Consider the following 19,306-nt stretch of genomic DNA (forward strand, 5'->3'; position numbering starts at 1 on the left):
TAGGTGGGGCCCCAATGGGGGATTAGGACCCAACGACGGAAATAAAATTAGCAAGATTAATGGTCTTTGAATGGTTTTCTTTTTAGTTTTTAAGAATGTGCATTACTGAAACAGATTATGAATACAGAACCCGTATTTTGCATTTGTTTAAGCAGTAAGCACCCTTGCAATGCAAACGTCTAGTTTGTCGTAGGCGGGCATCAAACCATGTATGGGTTTAGATTTCGATGCAAATTTCTATATCAGGGTTATTATTATTTCATCTAAATTTACCTTTAGCTAGGGAAAATTTACATATATATATGTGATTTTTAGAATAATGGTAAAACAATACTAAAAGCTCATTTCAACCACCGGGGTTTGACACAATCTGTGCAATTTTTTTTTCTAAATCGTATTCATGTATAATATATACCACTATAATAGGTATATTGCATATACATATACGAATTAGTTTGCACAGATTGTGCCAATTAAAGCACTGTGATTTAAAATATTAAACTATATTCAGTTTTAAATTTTACCTTTTGGTGGTTGGGGGGGGGGGGGCACACGCCCGTATCACAAGAGCAAATAATGTTCTTTTAGTTTGATGAATTGTACATGTCTATTTCAAATATATCAGAATTCAAAGATTTATATGCTTTTTACATTTTCATGACCGGACAATTATTCGGTATTCGCAACATGAAGTATCACAAGTCAGGCAGTCAGGCACGTCGTATATATCAGCCCCCCCCCCCCCCCCCACGTCATTTTCCAAATGCTTACTTTAGAAGTTTTTCTTAGTTATTATTCTTTTTTCTTGCCATAAAGTTCTCTCTCTCTCTCTCTCTCTCTCTCTCTCTCTCTCTCTCTCTCTCTCTCTCTCTCTCTCTCTCTTGCCTCCTCCACCTTCTACCCACGCTGACATTAAAAAAAACTGACTTTTTGACTTTTTATACGTGCCTGAAAAATTTGCACATGTTCAATTTTATATCTTTATCGGATCTGATAAAAGTAAATTGTATTTGTATATATATCAGAGTCTATAGTCTAAAATTCTATTAAGACAATTGAATAAACATGTTGTGTGTTTTGTGGGGGGTTTTTTCTGGAAGGGGGTGACTGTAATCTAATTTCCATATCTAACGCCATGGCTGCGCGTAATGGCAATATAAATGAGTTTAATCCATTTGCTTTTCACTATAATAAGTTTGAATGAATTAGATAATACATATGAATCACAATTCTAAAATATTAAATCTGTGTTTGGTCTCATAACATTAGTTTTAACGTTCTACACGCACGTAAACACCTGTTTTGTCTTTTTAAACAAACACTCTCGATAAATGAAGTAATCTTTTAGAAATCACAATTCTTAAAAATAATGACTTCTTTGTCCATATAATGTAAGTCCCAAAGTTCTTCTGTGCGTCATTCCATAAATCCGGGTTATGGCGAACTGCACTAGATGCTTAAATGGAAAATTAATCTTTCATCGCAGTGAGGATTTAATATTTTCTAAAGCTTGTGCATAAAAAATTTAAAAACCTGCATTTTGAGACTAATTGGTACTCCCCTCGGGTGCCCCGCGAGGTCTGGTGTTTAAAAGATCTACAAAGTATGTATTGAAAGATTTGGGGAAGGTGTATGTTTAATATATCGGGCCAAATATCGACGGTTGTGATTTCAACTCGGTGCGACAATGTTTGACTTAGATAAAGTGGGTTTGGATTCAAGACATTAGCATGGCCATAGAAAGCAATTGCTAGCGGGATAGATAGGACCATTCAAAGGAAAAGTCATTTCTCTGTTAGGAGGATTTTTTATTCAAGAGATATCGAAAATAACAGGAAAAGTAATAAAGATTCTATCCTCGTATAGTTATATCAACATAAACAACTGAACCGAAATTTGGAGGAACTTGTGAATAGGAAGAGGGTTGAAAGAGCAAAGCGTTTCGGAAAGTGTATAATCGAACGCGATTTTTTCCGCATGCAAACCAGATGACTTGAGCCTGGAATTAATATCCCGTAACCAACTGAGTCTGATTGTTTCATGGTTCGGGAAATTGTGTGGTGACAAGGACACGGGATGAATTGCCGGGTGGGGTTAGACTGGATCGGCTGTGTGGTGCAAGTGGTGGGGGCCCTCTTTTTCACGATTGGGTTTGGCACCCGATACTGGGCCACCAGCGACAGTTCCGTGAACGCTGGACTTTTCACCACGTGTGACGGGTCGTACTGTTACGACACCCATGTCTTCTACCACGGAAAGTCAGGTAATAACTGTTGGAGATACCGTATGCATTGTTTAACTTAACGATAGTTTAATCATTCTCCCATATTTTCTTAGAAAAATCAAATTTAATATCTTGATAGTGCAACAAATAATTGTTGAATATACTATGCATTGTTAAATCATTCTCCTTCATTTTTCTCAGGAAAAGGAAATTAATATTTAGTTAGTGCAACAAATCTCGTACTTTTTTTTTATAAGAACGCTGGTAGGGAATGATTGAAAAATGAAATCACTTACTGTAGAAGTACAATAGTACTTACTCTTTGATATAGTGTGTCCTTCTTTATTGCTTTCATAATATCAAGATACATGTATTAAGTTTGAAGTACCTTATATTCTTTATTGGTGATATTCGATAAATTAAAAATATTTCAATCATTAAAACAAAATATATTTATGCAGTATACATTTGAAATGGTATAGGATAGTTCAACATATTACTTATTTGCTTGAACGTTTTTTCTGTCCATGTTTTTTTTTTTCAAGCAAAATGTCCATGTATTTTTCCAAGCAAACCACATACTAAAATGGATTATGTTTCATAAATTCAAATAATTGTCAATGAGACAAGTTATTAAAATTTATATATAACATATACATTCTTTTAAGTGCAAAATATACGTATGTGCATACTGTTGTATTACAGTAGGAAAATGCGATTTATTTAAAATTTCACTGTAAAAAAATCTTCATGTGCGTTTTCAATGCGCATATGTTATCATATATTATTTGTCCATCTTTTTGCGAATTATAAACTGAAAAATATATATTGAGATGTAAAGAAAAATTGTGATTGCGATTGGATTATAAATACTAATACACCCTTGTTATTGAGCTCTCTGTACTGTGTAAATACAGCGTATCAAGCAATGCCGCAAATTGAATTTGGTCAAAGCCCTGTGCCTAGAATAAACATTTTATTCTACAGTACACAAATTATTATAAATGGAAGCGAACCTTATAGACTTGAAATAACTGGATCTGCAAACTCTGTAGTGTTATTTTATATATAGTGTAACACTGATTTCAATTTCAAAAGAAGGAAAATAAACACCAACGGAGCACCAACACTTACAGTTTGCTCACTAATTAATACGAGAAAATATTGACACACATGTATCACAATGATTTTGGGGACATTCTGTTTGTTTGTATTTTTTTAGGAAGCGGGTGGGAAAAAAAGACACCCCCTTAAAAAGCAAAAAAAAAAAAGAAAAAAAAAAGACTTACTCTATGTCTCTTCCAGTTCTGAATATTTTTTGATAAAGAAGAATGGGTCTGTTAGTGATCGCCCTAATATAGATATATCTCAGGTTGGACCTATCAGCCAAACAATTGGACAAGATAAAAAATGACCACACCCTTTGTCTATTGGATCCCATGAAAGTATGCTCATGAAGTTTCACTATGATATTATGAAATAATGACCACACGTTTTGCCATAATGGTCTTTTCTGTACATGATATCGTACACATACATATTTACCACTGTTTACAAAAGGGCAACTGAAACCCATTGACAGGCAAAAAAATTTAAAAATAAAAATGAAAAAAGACGAAAAAAATTTCATAACATTAACTTTGTCAAACCTATTCCGTTTGGGTGGGTTTGGAAACTTGAATTGAAAATTATATATTTCAACTTTTAGTGTACATGTATACCACTGCAGCTGCTACTGAAAAGTTACCTAATACTACCGTTGTCTTAAAACTATTGTTTTTCAATATATAGATATGAATGTAATTTCTGTTGCAGAGAAGGGGGCCATTATGGGGGCGGCGGTGCTTCAGATCTTCACGTTATGTGGTCTCTACCTCGTCCTTCTACTGATGCTGCTTTACATGTGTGGTCTGTTCAACGAGCGATCAGTGTCCAGGGGTGCGGCATTTACCGCTTTTGCGACAGGTTGGTACTTTATGATAAACGTTAGAAGTGTGTGTCTTGGGGGGTGGGGCGGGGTAGGGATGGATTGTAGATGGTAGATAAAGTCATATTCCTAATTATGTACGTTGTTTTACGGGTAAAACAAGTATTTATAATATTTTAGGTGAAATATTGGGACGTGGGTATACACTCGTACATGCATATCGACGAAAAAATATGATTTGACAGTAAATTCAAAAATTTCGAGAAAATGAATTTTCGGTTGTATAATTTTTGAATTTACAGACAATCCGCTTTCCCTTTCCTGCCCCGCAGATTGAAAACAGTTACAATGAATTGAATTTTAAAAATTTATCGGGTGGCAGTATAGAATAGGATCAATGCCCCAAAATCCGATTACAACAAGTTTGCACATATAATCAATTTCTGGTAAAATTTGCGAACGGAGGTACATATCTTCATTTCTTAACATCAACCTAGTTAACAAGTATCTTTACGACCCGGTCATGTTCATTTCATCAATTTAAAATGTATTTGATCTATGCGATGTATATTAAATAACTCTAGTCATCTTCACTAAAAAAAATTCATTGCTTGGCAGATTCATCGATGCTTTTTATTTAAACAACAACTTTATATAATATATCACGTTTAAATAGCATGATATGAGCATAGTTGTTTTCATTCTGATAATTTTAAAAAACATTTATTTCTTTAAAAACTACTTTCCCCCAGTTACCAAATAATTTGCGATCTGCACTATACGCCCACCAATACTGGTAAAATAAATAAGCATATATACATGTATAAGTTGCAATCATTCCATACTATAGTAATCTTTTATATATAAATTTGATTATCCGCATTCGTTTTTTAAGTACATTTTAAACAATTGTGTGGTTTTTGACATAGAGAATAAGTTTTAGAGAAATACAAAGCAATAATGAGGGAATTTTCTCTCTTTTTTAACGTAATTTCCTAAGTTTAAAATGCTCGTTTTTGTATAGAGCTCTAATGAAGTTAATTTATAGATTTATATAAAATTTAATGCAAAAAAGTGTTAAAAAATGTATAATATACATTAATTTTGTTCCATCAAAAAATAATTTATTTCACAAATATTCCTGACCTTTGATAAAATTGAATTATTTAATCTCAACTAATTAACAACACCATCCGTCTTTACATTTATTTATAAATATTTAGTGCGGAAAAGACCCATACATGAACAATTCAGGAAAATTCCTTAATTAATTTATGCTGTAAATTCAATGTTTGATGAGGTATAATCAAGTTTGAATTCCTTCTGTGTCCTTGAGAAAAAAATTTTTATACCAATTAATGATTTGCCAACTGATCAAAGTTCATGCATGGCTTATTACGTTGACATATTATGGTTTTTGCGGTATATGTTTATTGCTTTGATTTAATTAAAGTTTTTTTCCCCTTTATTATGTAACAGTCGCGAGATAGTGATTGGTCTAGAACTGAACTTCGATCACAGAGCTGTGAACTAAATGAACTTGGATAATTTAGATCTTAAATTAGATGGCTAGTTGACAGATGCCTTTAAACAACGGGTCATTCAGACATATGAATGGTGTAGAAATATGTATGAAGATGGGCGCCCTCCGATAATGACGCTACGCCCGGGTGTCAAAGGATTACCGTAAACGACGATAATCTACAAATGAATAATCTGCCAGTTTTTTGTTCGACCTATACATGGCACCGCCGTTTACTGCATAAAACGTTGTTTTGAAGATATTTGGGAGTGATTTTCTTCTATGTTCTGATATTGCGGACTAAGGTTCGACAAATAAAACCGGAATTGTGTATGCGAAACAATCCACATTCACGGCGTTTTAAAACACCGCCTAGATCTTTGCCTATATATTACACTCAACTAGGCCTACTCATGTTGATAAAGATATAGAAATGTAGACCCAATTACTCGCTCGAGTCCAATGCTATTAACCATCTAGGGGGTAAAGGAAAGGGACTGGATATTCTCCCAGTTTTTATTTTAATGTAAAGAAAGTTATTATCCTAAGAAATACCCAAAGATGATTACTTTGTATAACAATGGCTAGCGATTGTTACTTGTTGAAAGGACCTGGATAAAATTTACCAGGTTTACTAAGCTTCATTAAGAATTACAATGAAATTTAAATGTATATTTCAACTTCTTAGTCATTAAGAAAACAGTAGTCTAATCCTATTTACTTCACAATCTAAAAAGGGCGGGTAAATTACTCAAAACGTCATCAGGCGAGGTAATATATAATTATAATAAGTATTCAATGAAATTATCACCCCCCCCCCCCCCCCTCGGCCCAGTATTTGGAAATCATGAACATTAAATTCGTATATCCAATGCTTTTCCAACATCAGTCTGATTAAAACCACCACCCCCTTCTCCTTACATGGACTGATGAATGTATTAGGAGGTTGAGGGTATTCAATCAGATTGTCAAACATGTGCATGTTTCCCATGTTGAAAAACAATACGTGTATGTATGCAAATTATTGTCATGAATTATATGTCTGTTTTGAAAAATTGATTTCTCAATAGAGTACTAGTGCATGCGCTTACTTTAGAATAACAAAAATGACGCTAGACATATTTTATATGCATTACACATATATTTGATGTATTTTTTCTGTATTTCAGCTTTGTTCGGATTTATCAGTGTCATCATGTTTGGTTCAGCCATGACGTCACTACAGTACAGCCTAAATTGGTCGTGTGCTTTTGTGATAATCGGCCTCATTGTGGACATTGCTGCCGGAATTTGCATCTACATCGGCGGCCAGCAGTGGGAGGAAGCGCAGAAAGTACAACGGAAGAGAGAACTATTTCCACCAATCAAATCCTCGCGTCTTGACCCGCGGCTGGAGCAGAGAATACAAGCCGCCAATCAAAAAGGATCTAATAAAAGTTCCGGCAAACTCTTTAATCCAAAGGCCAGTCCACAACTGGGACGGAAGTTCCGGTTTTAGATTCTTCTGAATATAGGAGAGACAAAAATATTCGGGTCGGAAACAAGCTTTTCCAAGACTTCAAATGGTGCTTATTTATTTTGGTTACATATTTGTTACAAGACTGTGTTGTTGATGTATATAATGACTGATGTAATGTTTTAATTGTTATTTATGGACTGTTCTGAAACAGTCATTATTGTCAATGCTGTTAGTATGTGTAGTTTCCGTATACATGTACAGTGTAATTTATTCAATAGTTAAACCACAGATCAATGACTAAAAAATTATCTATACGTTCTTGCATAGGGCAACACATTCCGTTTTAAGTCATCGTAAAATTTCGGAATGTGTCTGTGATATTACAGACAATTTTACTTTTATAAATGCTTTTAATTTAACACGCCCTTATTCAAACACTCGACGCCAGGTCAAAAATCAAATAGAAATGATATGGAACTTTTCAAATCTATTGTTTTAAGCTTAGCTCAAAAAGTGTAATTGTGTTCTCAATCTGTTGATGATGAAAGAAATCAGGACTATTCGTACTTAGGATATTTTCGCTTATTTTTAAATAAAAATAAATTGAATTCTGAATTGCCTAAATTTTGAAAAAAAAAAATTATAAATGCGTAACAAGAGATGTCGCTATTTTAAAAAATTGTGAAAAAAGATTAATGTTTATCATTGTCAACAAAGCGATTTATTTATTGTCCGCTATCGGTCAGTAAGACATGCCCTTTTTTCGTTAATTGTTTTCGTTGTGTATCCGAATTTGTACTTACGGGCAATGATGGTGCATGATTCGAACAAAAATGTAAATAATGTACACGGTGCTAATGGACAGTAGAGAGTTTAAAAAAGCGTTAAAAAAGGACAAATAAATATTGCAGTTTCAAGGACTATCCTCTTTCGGCTTTGTAACTATCTACAAGTTTATATAATGCCAATGTGATTTCGAGTTTCTATATTAAATTGTTCCTAAGCATAAAATAGATGTCTTCGATAGATCCAGTTTCGACTGTATGAAGTAGTCCTTGGAATGTTAACGTTACGTCTAAATGAAAAAATCATTCTTTAACTCATGAAAACCAGGTACACAGAATTATTTCATATTTAGCAATTGATAACAAGGGAAATTGACGCCACTTTTTGGTATGGAATTCGTCGTTTTCCGGAATGTTGATTTGTTTTGTTTGGTAGTCTATACATCGTTTGTCACTGGTGTACACGATTGTCAGGATATGTATCTCCGATCTAGTCAACACTAGACGGATGCAGGGGTTTTTGCACGACAAGAATAAAATTGAAAATAAACGTCAACTGTTTTCCTTTACTTATTTTGTTTTGTAATAAACATATTTATATAATATTATTTTTTGGGGGTATAACCAAACATATTTTACAGAGCTTCTTTCCAGAAATTACATTCATTTATAAATTCATAAATGAGGTTTTTTAAGTAGTTTAAAAGTTTGTTTTCGGATAGAAAACATTCTTTTTAGATGAAGTGGTATATAGAATTTCAAGTCAAATCATTTCTTTTTTTTTCTGAGAAAGTTTTAAAGTATGTTAGCATAAAACAGTCAAGTTCTACAACTCCCTTGCTTGTAAAAGTATGAATCTTTTAAACAATGAAATGCTTTTTAGTGGTTAATATTTCTTTTCTGCAAATTCATTGGTAAAATACTTTAAAAAGATGCAGTGGCGTTGAAAAAGTTACATTTGTATATAGACGGAGGAGCCAAAATGGGAATACCTATGTAAATGTCTCGAGCCTTGCTTTCCCGGCGTTATTTTTAATGTTTCTCAAACTATATAACGATCGAAATAGTTCAGAAAAAATGATCTTTCCAAAATATTTGTTCAGCCATTATCCAGCAAATCTCATTGTTGTTAGATATCAATATACAACAATTCAAATAAATAAAAATACGTTTGAAAAAAAAATTAACAAAAAAGTTTAACTGCAGTCATTGTTGAAACTTATATAGATATAAGTAATGATTAGGAATCATTCTTTGAATATTATAAGGCGATCAAATATTATTTGTGTGATCAAATCTATCATAAAGCTCTTCGAGCTTTATCATGTTTATTGAATTTCGATCGTATTTGATTACCTCAGTCGTAATATTCAAAGAATGATTCCTTAATCAATATTCTTTTTTTTTTTTTTAGTTGTTGTTTAACCAATAATTCGAGCAGTCGAACCACTTCCAAATTTATTATAATTTTTCATTTCTAACATCTTCGAGTATCTTGGTAAAAAACCATTATTTTACTAGACCCCCCCCCCCCCCCCCCCCCCGGGGAAACTTTATAGAACTCGGATCGGATCTTTCCCACTAACCTTTTAAAATTTTCTGGAACTACTTATCTATGGATCTAGTATTCTTAATCTACTTTTTTGTTTAAGATTTAAGACATTATATTCTTGCGGTCATTTTTATAGCTCCCACACCTTTTCGGATTTCGTATTTCCTTTGTTGGAAGTTTATGTCTTACAATATTCCAACATGGCTGCGCCCATGATAAAATCGTGAGCTTTTGTAAATAGTGTGATTTAACGTCATAAACAGAACTACACTCTGAAACAAAGATGCCAACAGACTCAAGGCGAATTAATGGTCCAGAGGATTCATTTGATCCATCAGTTTTACTTGTAGATAAAAAGACGAGAGAGGTAAATATCTTATTCATTCTACTTATCTGCTTATTCATGTTATTCGTCGCACGATACAGGTATGTGTCAAAACCCGTGGCTTACGTCAACCCAGGGAAATTGTACACAGGAATATTGCACTAACAAACAAAAACATTATCATATGAACGCATTTAAAAACAGAAACAATATATGATGCACATAACCTAGCAGTGTATCACATTTTACAGTATTTTACAAAAACCAAAGGTCCCTGATCCAGACTCTACTCAACTTATGGGTTGTAGAGTATGAATGAAAACACTTTGCTATAATTTCTGATCAAAGTTGATAAACATGGCTCGCAAAGGTAGGAAATTATTTCATTGTCTGACATATGTTTAACCAAGTATTAAAAGTGGCTCTACAATTACTGACTCTCTGTATTATAGAAAATTCTTCGAGATGGAAAAAGAAAAGACGGAAGAAAACCAGAACAAGTCAGACCTATATGTACGTACATCAAAACTAAAAAAATATAAGAATGAATTTCATGTTCATGAAGATAAGTATAAGAAATTTGTTAAACCATAGTGTAACTCATGATACTCTTACTACTACTACCTATATATAATATGACATGTTTTATACTCTGTTCCAAGATATCCTTGATTCACGTTTTGCTTCATTACTCAATATTTATTAATACTTCAGAATTAAAACAATGTTCATTTAAAAGTATGGAAAATTTCTAAGATTTCTTCTTTGGAACGTATCCTATAACTTATCAGGTTTCAATACATGGCAAAAAAATGTTATGTACGTCCACTGGGATTTTGTTTTGCGCAGACCCAAATGATAACATCGAAAAATTGTACGAGTTACTTAAAATTGAGAAAAGACATCAACATTTCCCATTATTAATCTCCGTAATCTGTTTTCATTCCTATGAATTTTTCCAAATGAAATATGGGTTCCAATGATGTTATGATAACGATGTATGATCATTGATGTGTGAACAATGTTAATTTGGATATATTCCCTTTCATTTATAAAATTATTTCAATTGCACTTCTTTCACAGGTATGTATTTTTAATAAATAAATAAATAACTTTTAATGAATAAATAGATCATCCAAATGTGCTGCATGAATATTTTGGGACGAACTACAATAAAACAGTTTTCAGGTGTTAATTGCTTTGTTTTCATTATACAGTTCTAAAGGCTGGGATCATAAGTCAGGCCCGAGGATCAGCCTACATTGAACAGAATGAGACAAAAGTTATGTGCGCTGTGTAAGTCCTTTAAATCTATTAACATACAATATTCATGTACATTTACTGTCTATCCAGTTTTTTTCAATTGGTCTAATTTTTTCTGATTACTTTTACATCATAGTAAATATAATTTACTGTTAACTTAGCAACTTTTTGAACTGCAAAAGAAAAAGACAGATAGATATGAAAAAAGGGTTACATATCAACCCCATTTACCCCCATTTTGTGACACACAAAACAAAAATAGATTAAGTAAAACTATAGTATAATACTTACAGGTATTTGCTGTGTAAACATATATACTATGTATGTTGTAAGGATGTACTTGTATTGTACATTCTATGCATATAAATTAAAAAAAATATGATATGATGATTTTCTATCAACATTAGATATGGACCAAGAGAAGTAACAAAGAAGGAGGAATTCAGCATGAAGGGTCAGCTGACCTGTGAGTTTAAGTTCGCGACCTTCTCATGTCGAGTTCGTCGCCAGTATCAACAGGACAATGAGGAGAGAGATTACAGCTGTCAGTTACAGGATGCCCTGGAACCTGCTGTCCGTATGGTAAGTCTTAGTCAGTACCATGCTTACACTCTATTGATAATTTTGCTGAATACTGTAGGTATACTGGTACATTTGTCATTGTCTTTGATTTTGTTGATTTGCTTATTTCAGGATAAATTCCCCAAAGCTCAAGTGAATGTATATGTGACTGTGTTACAAAATGACGGCTCTCGTAAGTATAAGTTTGTGTTGTTGATGGAAAAAAAATTATTAAAAAAGTGAACACATGACTCTTGCATATAAACATTCTTGATGCCACCTTATTTTATCCCTTTACTGGACTGTTTTGTAGCAAACATACATGTCAGATGTTTTTGACATATGGCTTGCCTTGATATCAGCATAAGGAATTAATCGAGTCTTTTCATTATTTTTAGCTTTAGCAGCCTCTTTGACCTGTGCCTCAGTGGCTCTGGCTAATGCAGGGATAGAGATGTACGACCTGGTGGTGGGATGCTCAGCTGTAAGTCAAAATACATCGAACAGTGTATATTTAAAACACATCTATCTTCCGGCACAAAGAAAGTTACATGTATGTACGGATATTTACAGTCAAAATATCACTATTTTTTTACAATATATAAATGATACAGTATAGAGCTTAAAAGTGCAATGGTCTGGTTAGCCTCCCATTCAGACATATGCTTTTGGCATAACATTGCTCCACAGTTTTGCACATTTGTACACTGGTATTAATACAAATGTAGTAGTTCCACTGTAAATAACAATGATTTTATAAAGGTTAAACTATGTCCATAATATTTCTACACAAGTGTAACAATGCACTATTCCAACCATTCTTGTATGATGAACAAATACCATTTGTCGGTACATGTATTTGGAAATAATAACTTTTGATAAAATGATAAAAACACAATCCTGAAGCTAGGATATAACTGTATCTGACACATACACACACAGACAAATGAATTAAAATATTCTTAATTTACCAGGCACTAAAATACTGAAATGACACATGCTTTTATGCCCATCAAATATATTTGCATGTGTCTGCAATGATAAACAATTTTCATAACAGTAAGCAAACTTTGAAAATAATACTTTTTCCTCTGTAGAGAATTACTCCCTCTGAAGTGTTCATAGACCCCACAGAATCAGAAGATTACAAAGCAGAGGTCAGTGTGGGAATTTGTTTGGAGAAAATTCTAAAAGCTGCTTTGTTCGATTTTATATCAAATATCAGTCCATAACTTTCTAAGATAATTGGTTTGTATGGAAAATTATTTGATACTGTAAAAACCTAAAAAAAATTGGACCAAGCAGCTTTAAAGAAAACAGTACTGTGAGCAACTGATACACATTGTAGTGGTTTGTGTTTCTAAGGGAAATAAATCTGATTCAGTCTAATGAGGTGGTAGGAAAAATATATACATTTTTTAATAATTTTGGTACATATACTATGTCACAAAAAGTGTATTGACATTTTGTATGAACATTGTATAAAAAATTGGGTAAATGACATTGTGTATGAACATTGTATAAAAAATTGGGTAATTTAAATGACATTGTGTATGAACATTGAAAAAAAAAATTAGGAAAATAACCATATTTCCTAAGATATGATGTGAGATCATATACATGTAAATATACATCACATATCCACTTGTTAATAGTATGAGATTCTTATTCAGAATGACAATGAGGCGGGGAATGGCAGCGTGACCCTGGGGCTGATGCCGTCCCTCAATCAGGTGTCGGCCATCACCTCCAAGGGCGAAGTGGAATTTGAATTACTAAATAAGGTATACTTGTAATTGTGTCTAATTTTACCCCGGTAATATCGATGGTACCCTTCTTGCACTGGAATTCACACATTGATTCCTCAGATAAATACCACTTAGTCTAGTTCTTCATATCAAGTGAAAGATTTACCATTAAGTCAAAATCATGGAACCAGTAACATATGATACTTGATTTTGCCTTGTGCCTTGATTCATTTGGGAAAAAAACTATATACTAATACACAGTATTTTGGTTTATCCAGCATGTTTATTTTCAGCTATCATATGGTTCTTAAGTACCCTGATATCTGTACCTGTATTTTACCTATAAGTTCAAAATTTCTGAGAGAAAAATGAAAACTTAACAATGGCTTTCATTCTCTGCAGGGCACCAAACAATGTGTTGATGTTTGTCAGAAACTGTACCCAGTTCTCCAGCAGGCAGTGGCTAAAGCAGTGGAGGATAGGTTGTCCAGTGATCATGTGACGTGACCCATAATTCCATAGTCATTATATTCAGCTTTATGATCTTTCATTTACAGTCTTTGTTCAGTAATATCCATAGTTCAAAGAACTTTGATTGGATCTGATGCAGTTGTATCCTGGTATATACTGTTAAACAGTACAGAACCGTCTTTATATCTGGTTAATGCAATTTGTGACATTTGACATTGCTGTATTGAAATTTATGTAGTGTCATTTTGTGATTGAAATAAACATGTTAATGAAAAGTTTTGATTTAATATTTTGAAATTAAACATTGTGTATCACATTCCATGAGAAGTATCTATTAACATTCAAATTTTAATACCCAAATATGCTCTTTGTCAAACTAATTGTTGTGTCACTTGTTAACATGCAGTGGCAAATTATCATCTGTTCAGCAAAATTTCTGATCTTGTTCATATATGTTGTACATTTAGTATCTATATGAAGCTTGTCATGTTAGAATTCAGACTTCGAATATAGATTTGTAATATAAATATAACAACTTGTACAGACCAGGAAACATCATAAAATCTACATCATTGGCACTTTTCACCAAGCTATGGCTAAAGGACTTTATCAAATGCATATATACAGAGAAAAGCACAAAAACCAGTATTAAACAATGAATAAAATATTTTTAATGACAAATTCAGTGATACATATACCAGTACACAATTTATAAATCAGCAAGACTGGGAATTTCCGTTTAAAGAAAACAAAATTGCAACCACATTACCAGTATAAACCCAGAATATAATATAATCTTCATTCCAATATACATTGCATCATACTTACACAAATCATTCAAGTACATGTTTACTTATATATGACAGTTTCTTTTCATTCAGAGATTCATAAATATATAATGGGAGGGAATTTATTTGAAGAAATGAACTATTGAATTTTAGAGCAAATAATTGACATTAAATGGAGGAAAATGGGGGGGGGGGATTCATGGCTTTTACTCAATTTCTTCAAGGTTGCCAGGAAATTCTTCAGCAAGTACTAGTTCTAGATGACAGTCTTTTCAATTGATCATGTAGAGGAAGGTAAATAAATATACAAAGTAAGAATATTTCTACTATATTTATAAAAAAAGGTTGACTAGAGATTTAAAGAGTGATAACCTCTACTGAACAAGAATAGGTTATAATTTATGTTTAAAATAACACAATAAACACATTAAACATGTTAGGCCTTATCATACAATTTGTCCATTATATTTGTCACTTGTTTTCTATCGGATAAATATCGTGAAGAAATATTCATGTACATCTTGTGGAAGAGATCAGATTCAAATGAAGCGTTGAAACCATGGTAGTATGTGTTTATATAATGTAATAAATCCTTTCACACAATACAGATCAATGTTAATTAATTACATGAACATGTAACTTTAGAAAGTATCCTAAATTTTTTTAAAAATATTCCAAAAATTTTAAACAGCCCTAAATCTTTTTTTCACACATTTAAATCACCATCCATGAATTCCACGCTTAGAGCAGGATTGTCTAAAATCAAGTATGCAATAAAAACTCATTCCCTAGTCAATGATTTTTATTTACAGTATCTATTTATACAGTAAATGACATTCTGTTAACCTTAAACATACATTGATTTCTTTTTTTATCGTTCTCCAATGTTTATCAATGTTGTTAGGTTAACGTTAACTGTTAGATATTAAAGCATTGACTTTTGATAAATAGAACTTCAGAACAAAATTTTGTCTTCTAGTGAAAAATCTTATTCTTGAATTCAGTAAATAAATATACCCTGTTCAAAATTATTTACAGAATATTATCAAGAGTTTCTTCTTTCTATTGAGTTAACAAATAATTTAACATTGCTGCACAGATGTGTTCTGCATTTCATATATTAATTCTTATTCACTAATAGGTTAAAGTGTAGATAAACAGAGCAAAACTTAACTAATAATTGTATACATAATTACATGTAACATTCAGTTGATATTCCTTAATGCAAGCAGGTACAGCTAAAATTATCAAAACATACATGTAAATAAATAATTTTTGTACCAGTAATTTACCAGTAGTTTGTGTTTTACAATTCATTCTATATGCCCAGGAAACAATTTAAAAAAAATATTTAAACAGGATATCAAATAGCAAACCAATTCAAAGCCTCAAGTTACATGTATGTACACAATAAATGCTATGTATCATTTGTAATGTTGCCTCTCTTTTGGGGTATTATGACCATTGCACACAAGAATGTTTGACACATGGGTTTGACGATGAACTCACTGCAATCAAATAGCATCAAGAGCTTAGCCTGACGGCAGCGAATGAACTGTCTTTTTTGCTGCGGGCCTGCTCTTTCTCCATTTTCCGTCGCGCGTGTTCCTGTAGTCGTCTCTGCTGCTCCGTCTTCCTGCTCTGTTTGATGGCTTCGTCAGCCTGCCATGACAGGTCCTCCAAAGACTCCTCCCCCCAGGCATTCTCTGTGTCCTCCCAAGACCCTAGCTCTGAACCCTAAATACCAAAAATATGCATCATCAATAGAGAGACCTGTTTGTGCTTGTACATGAACAGCATATGTAAAAATTTCATCAAATTGAGTATACAATTTATAAATTATCTATCAATTGTGTTTTCTGCAATTGAGCTTTTCATCATAACATTTCTACATTAACTTTGTTGTGCAAGCAGTTAGAGCTTGCTCTAGAATTATAGTAATACTTGAAATATTATATTTCTTCATGATGTTGTACAAGACATACATGATTTATGGGTACATCTGCAGAAAGCGCAAATTTATTGGCATTGGACTGAGAAGATGATGTATTTCCTCCAATATAAACCTAATGAACAAAAGAAAAAAGAATTACATGTTATTACAAGTAAGTTCATTTGCTTCAAAAAATTTTAATAAAGATAATTTTTATTCATTTTAATTTTGTTCAACAGTAAAATAAACTACCAGTTTCATGACTTCTAATAAAGATAATAAACACAGATATCAGTAATACTGAAGAAGGAGAAATTTTCATGGAAATAAGATTTTGCAGATTCGTGGTCCAAAATGTTTTTGAAAAGATTTTATTGCATTTTGATCTGACAGATAGATACTGAGTATGTTTGATACATAAGGAAAGAACACCTTTTTTTGCTTTTTTATTCTTGGCGTCATGTCTGAAAAGAAATCAATATCATCCTCTTCTTCCAGGGAGTCCTTCTTTGTCCTTGAATTTCCCGCCAGTCCATTGGACGCTATTCTCTTTGATTCCGAGTCCCAGTCATCCCAGGCTTGAAACTCTTCCTACAGAAAGTAAAAATTTGTTAAGAAATGGGATGTAATGACCATACAACATGACTATGGCTGAAAGAGTACTGGCAGATTGAAATTCAATATTATGTTTTCTGCTCTTAAATATAATATTAAAGTAGAATCTATTGTATAATCACAATATGTCAATGCCAAAAAGATTTGTGAAAGTACTGCAGGGGTCTGTCAAATCTGCAGGTTAACTCTTATTTACTTTCATTCATTCATTCTTCCAGAGTGTATTCATATTATATATATGCGTAATAATATGTGATTTTACATGATTATGTACACATACACAGAATGTCTGTAATTAACAGTAAGTTTCTATCAAAATATAAAGAGATCATTCAAAATTTACTTAATATGTTGCATGACAAAAAAATGAAACTCACTTCAGTATTTGCAGGCATTTGGTTGAAATCTTGCGGAATTGAGTAATGGTTCGACATTGGCAAAATCGTGTCTGAGGTACGTCTCTTTCTTCTGCATATTAGTCTTTTCAGTGGGGAGAGTATTGTCAATAAAATTCCAAAAATCTTCTTTATGACATTCCAAATCACTTTAATCATTCTGAGTTCTAAAATGTGAATTTTTGATTATATTAGAATTTTGACATCGCATATTGCAAACTTGAAAACATGCAAGCAAATGACATTTTAGAAAGTTTCTTTTTTTTTTTACATTACCAAGTTTTACGGTTATGATGTCAGTTAGTGTATATACCATTTAAGTGATACATTTATTACAGAACTGTCAAATGAAATGCGATTAAAAAATAATGTTAATACAGACTGACTTCATCTTAGTGAAATTTGGAAAAATAATAGCAAGCGCAGCTCATCCGCATGAAGCGCCAGCAATCACTGCGAGCTCTAACGACAATGCCTGAGTGAAGACTCGGAAGAGGAAGTTCAAACAATTGCTACCGAAGACATACTGAAAATTCTGTTGTCAGATTCATGCCCACAATTCCTTGTAATTTGCAAATGGCTACCAATGTCATGTTCTCGTGAGAACTGGTTAAAATATGTCTTTAAGAATGTCATGCAATAAAGATGAATAAAACGTTCTGTTAATTCTAAATACATGAGTACTGGTTTGCAACTAGCTGCATAAGGTATTTTCTTGGCAAATTGTCCACAGTATTACGTTACTTTGACAGAAATTGTCGAGTGATGTCTGCTCTAATAACATGAGGTCACAATGTCTAAACTGAGCATGCAACCTTTAGAGTAATGAATAAAAAGATAGGTGGGTCCAAATGTGCACGTTCTAATGAATCTGATCGTGTAACTGTGATTGTGTCATAGGCTTCACCCTTTACACAGTCATACTGTAAACAATAAATGTTTATACATGTACATGTATTCTGGAGCGTAAAATATTTTATTTTTAATAATTTTTTATCACATTAATGCATTCATTTGGTAAACCATTCTGTAATTTATTATTTACCTTCAGGAAACATATAATTATGTACCCTCAAATTGGTATATAATTCAATTAATGCTGCACTCGCCCCAACAGTTGCACCGTAAAACACATTAAATAATGCAAAATAACTGGTGGTGATAAATGATTTTCTATTTAAGTACAGTATACAAGTATAATAAGTAAGAGACAAGATCAACAGGCAAATAACAAATGGTATCTATCGACTGTACTTCAGATCCCTTGAGCTTGAAATATTCAAACATTTATGTCTCTGCTTATATATATACATGTAGCAGCACAAAAAAAAGATGTGTTTTCTTTCTTCATAAACAACTGAATAGGCAATCGAGGGACGGTAATTAAGAAGCATTTAGTAGGAATGTTCATATGTATACCCTATTATCTTTATAGAAGGGAACAGGCATAGGTTCACTTCTCTAACAGTCTAAGGAGAATTAGCCCATGAGATATTAACAGCTTTATCCGTTTAGCATGCTGAGTAACGATTAAAGCGATATCTACACTGTATATAAACGATTTTCATTGCATGAAATCATTAGCATTGTAATGGAAGCCAACAGATTTAACAAAACAACATCAAAATGTAAATAAAAAGAAAATAGACACCTGTGAAAAAGCCTCACTCCGAGTCAGATTGCTTCAATACGTATTCGCTTATTTTTTCTTTGAGTTAAACGTTTGAGAGAGTTGGAT

The 19,306-nt window shown here is 32.6% G+C and overlaps 2 protein-coding genes across 2 annotated transcripts; one reads left to right on the forward strand and one right to left on the reverse strand.

Annotated features, from left to right (window-relative positions):
• Nucleotides 1-1,601: 1,601 nt before the first annotated feature.
• On the forward strand, nt 1,602-14,112 carry LOC128178850 (exosome complex component MTR3-like). The gene is made up of 10 exons (XM_052846229.1): nt 1,602-2,263; nt 4,040-4,189; nt 6,843-7,109; nt 11,012-11,090; nt 11,465-11,639; nt 11,751-11,811; nt 12,017-12,102; nt 12,716-12,775; nt 13,292-13,402; nt 13,769-14,112. The coding sequence occupies exons 1-10, from the start codon at nt 2,077-2,079 to the stop codon at nt 13,871-13,873; spliced, it is 1,281 nt and encodes a 426-aa protein (XP_052702189.1). The 5' UTR covers nt 1,602-2,076; the 3' UTR covers nt 13,874-14,112.
• On the reverse strand, nt 14,103-19,306 carry LOC128178836 (receptor-binding cancer antigen expressed on SiSo cells-like). The gene is made up of 5 exons (XM_052846205.1): nt 19,220-19,306; nt 17,551-17,735; nt 16,991-17,149; nt 16,611-16,691; nt 14,103-16,362 (listed from the first exon to the last, which is right to left on the reverse strand). Exons 2-5 carry the CDS (start codon nt 17,725-17,727, stop codon nt 16,150-16,152), a joined length of 630 nt encoding a protein of 209 aa, XP_052702165.1. The 5' UTR covers nt 17,728-17,735; nt 19,220-19,306; the 3' UTR covers nt 14,103-16,149.

This window comes from Crassostrea angulata, chromosome 1 (genome assembly GCF_025612915.1).
Source record: "Crassostrea angulata isolate pt1a10 chromosome 1, ASM2561291v2, whole genome shotgun sequence".
Taxonomy (NCBI): domain Eukaryota; kingdom Metazoa; phylum Mollusca; class Bivalvia; order Ostreida; family Ostreidae; genus Magallana; species Magallana angulata.

What these genes read in the sequence shown, in the direction of transcription:
- LOC128178836 (XM_052846205.1), bottom strand. Translation starts at nt 17,727, where the DNA reads ATGATTAAAGTGATTTGGAATGTCATAAAGAAGATTTTTGGAATTTTA. An exon ending in GAATAAAAAAGCAAAAAAAG is followed by an intron (nt 16,692 to 16,990) that starts GTGTTCTTTCCT and finishes TTTGTTCATTAG; the next exon opens with GTTTATATTGGAGGAAATAC. An exon ending in CAGATGTACCCATAAATCAT is followed by an intron (nt 16,363 to 16,610) that starts GTATGTCTTGTA and finishes TTTGGTATTTAG; the next exon opens with GGTTCAGAGCTAGGGTCTTG.
- LOC128178850 (XM_052846229.1), top strand. Translation starts at nt 2,077, where the DNA reads ATGAATTGCCGGGTGGGGTTAGACTGGATCGGCTGTGTGGTGCAAGTG. An exon ending in TCAAAAAGGATCTAATAAAA is followed by an intron (nt 7,110 to 11,011) that starts GTTCCGGCAAAC and finishes TTCATTATACAG; the next exon opens with TTCTAAAGGCTGGGATCATA. An exon ending in TGGTGGTGGGATGCTCAGCT is followed by an intron (nt 12,103 to 12,715) that starts GTAAGTCAAAAT and finishes TTTCCTCTGTAG; the next exon opens with AGAATTACTCCCTCTGAAGT.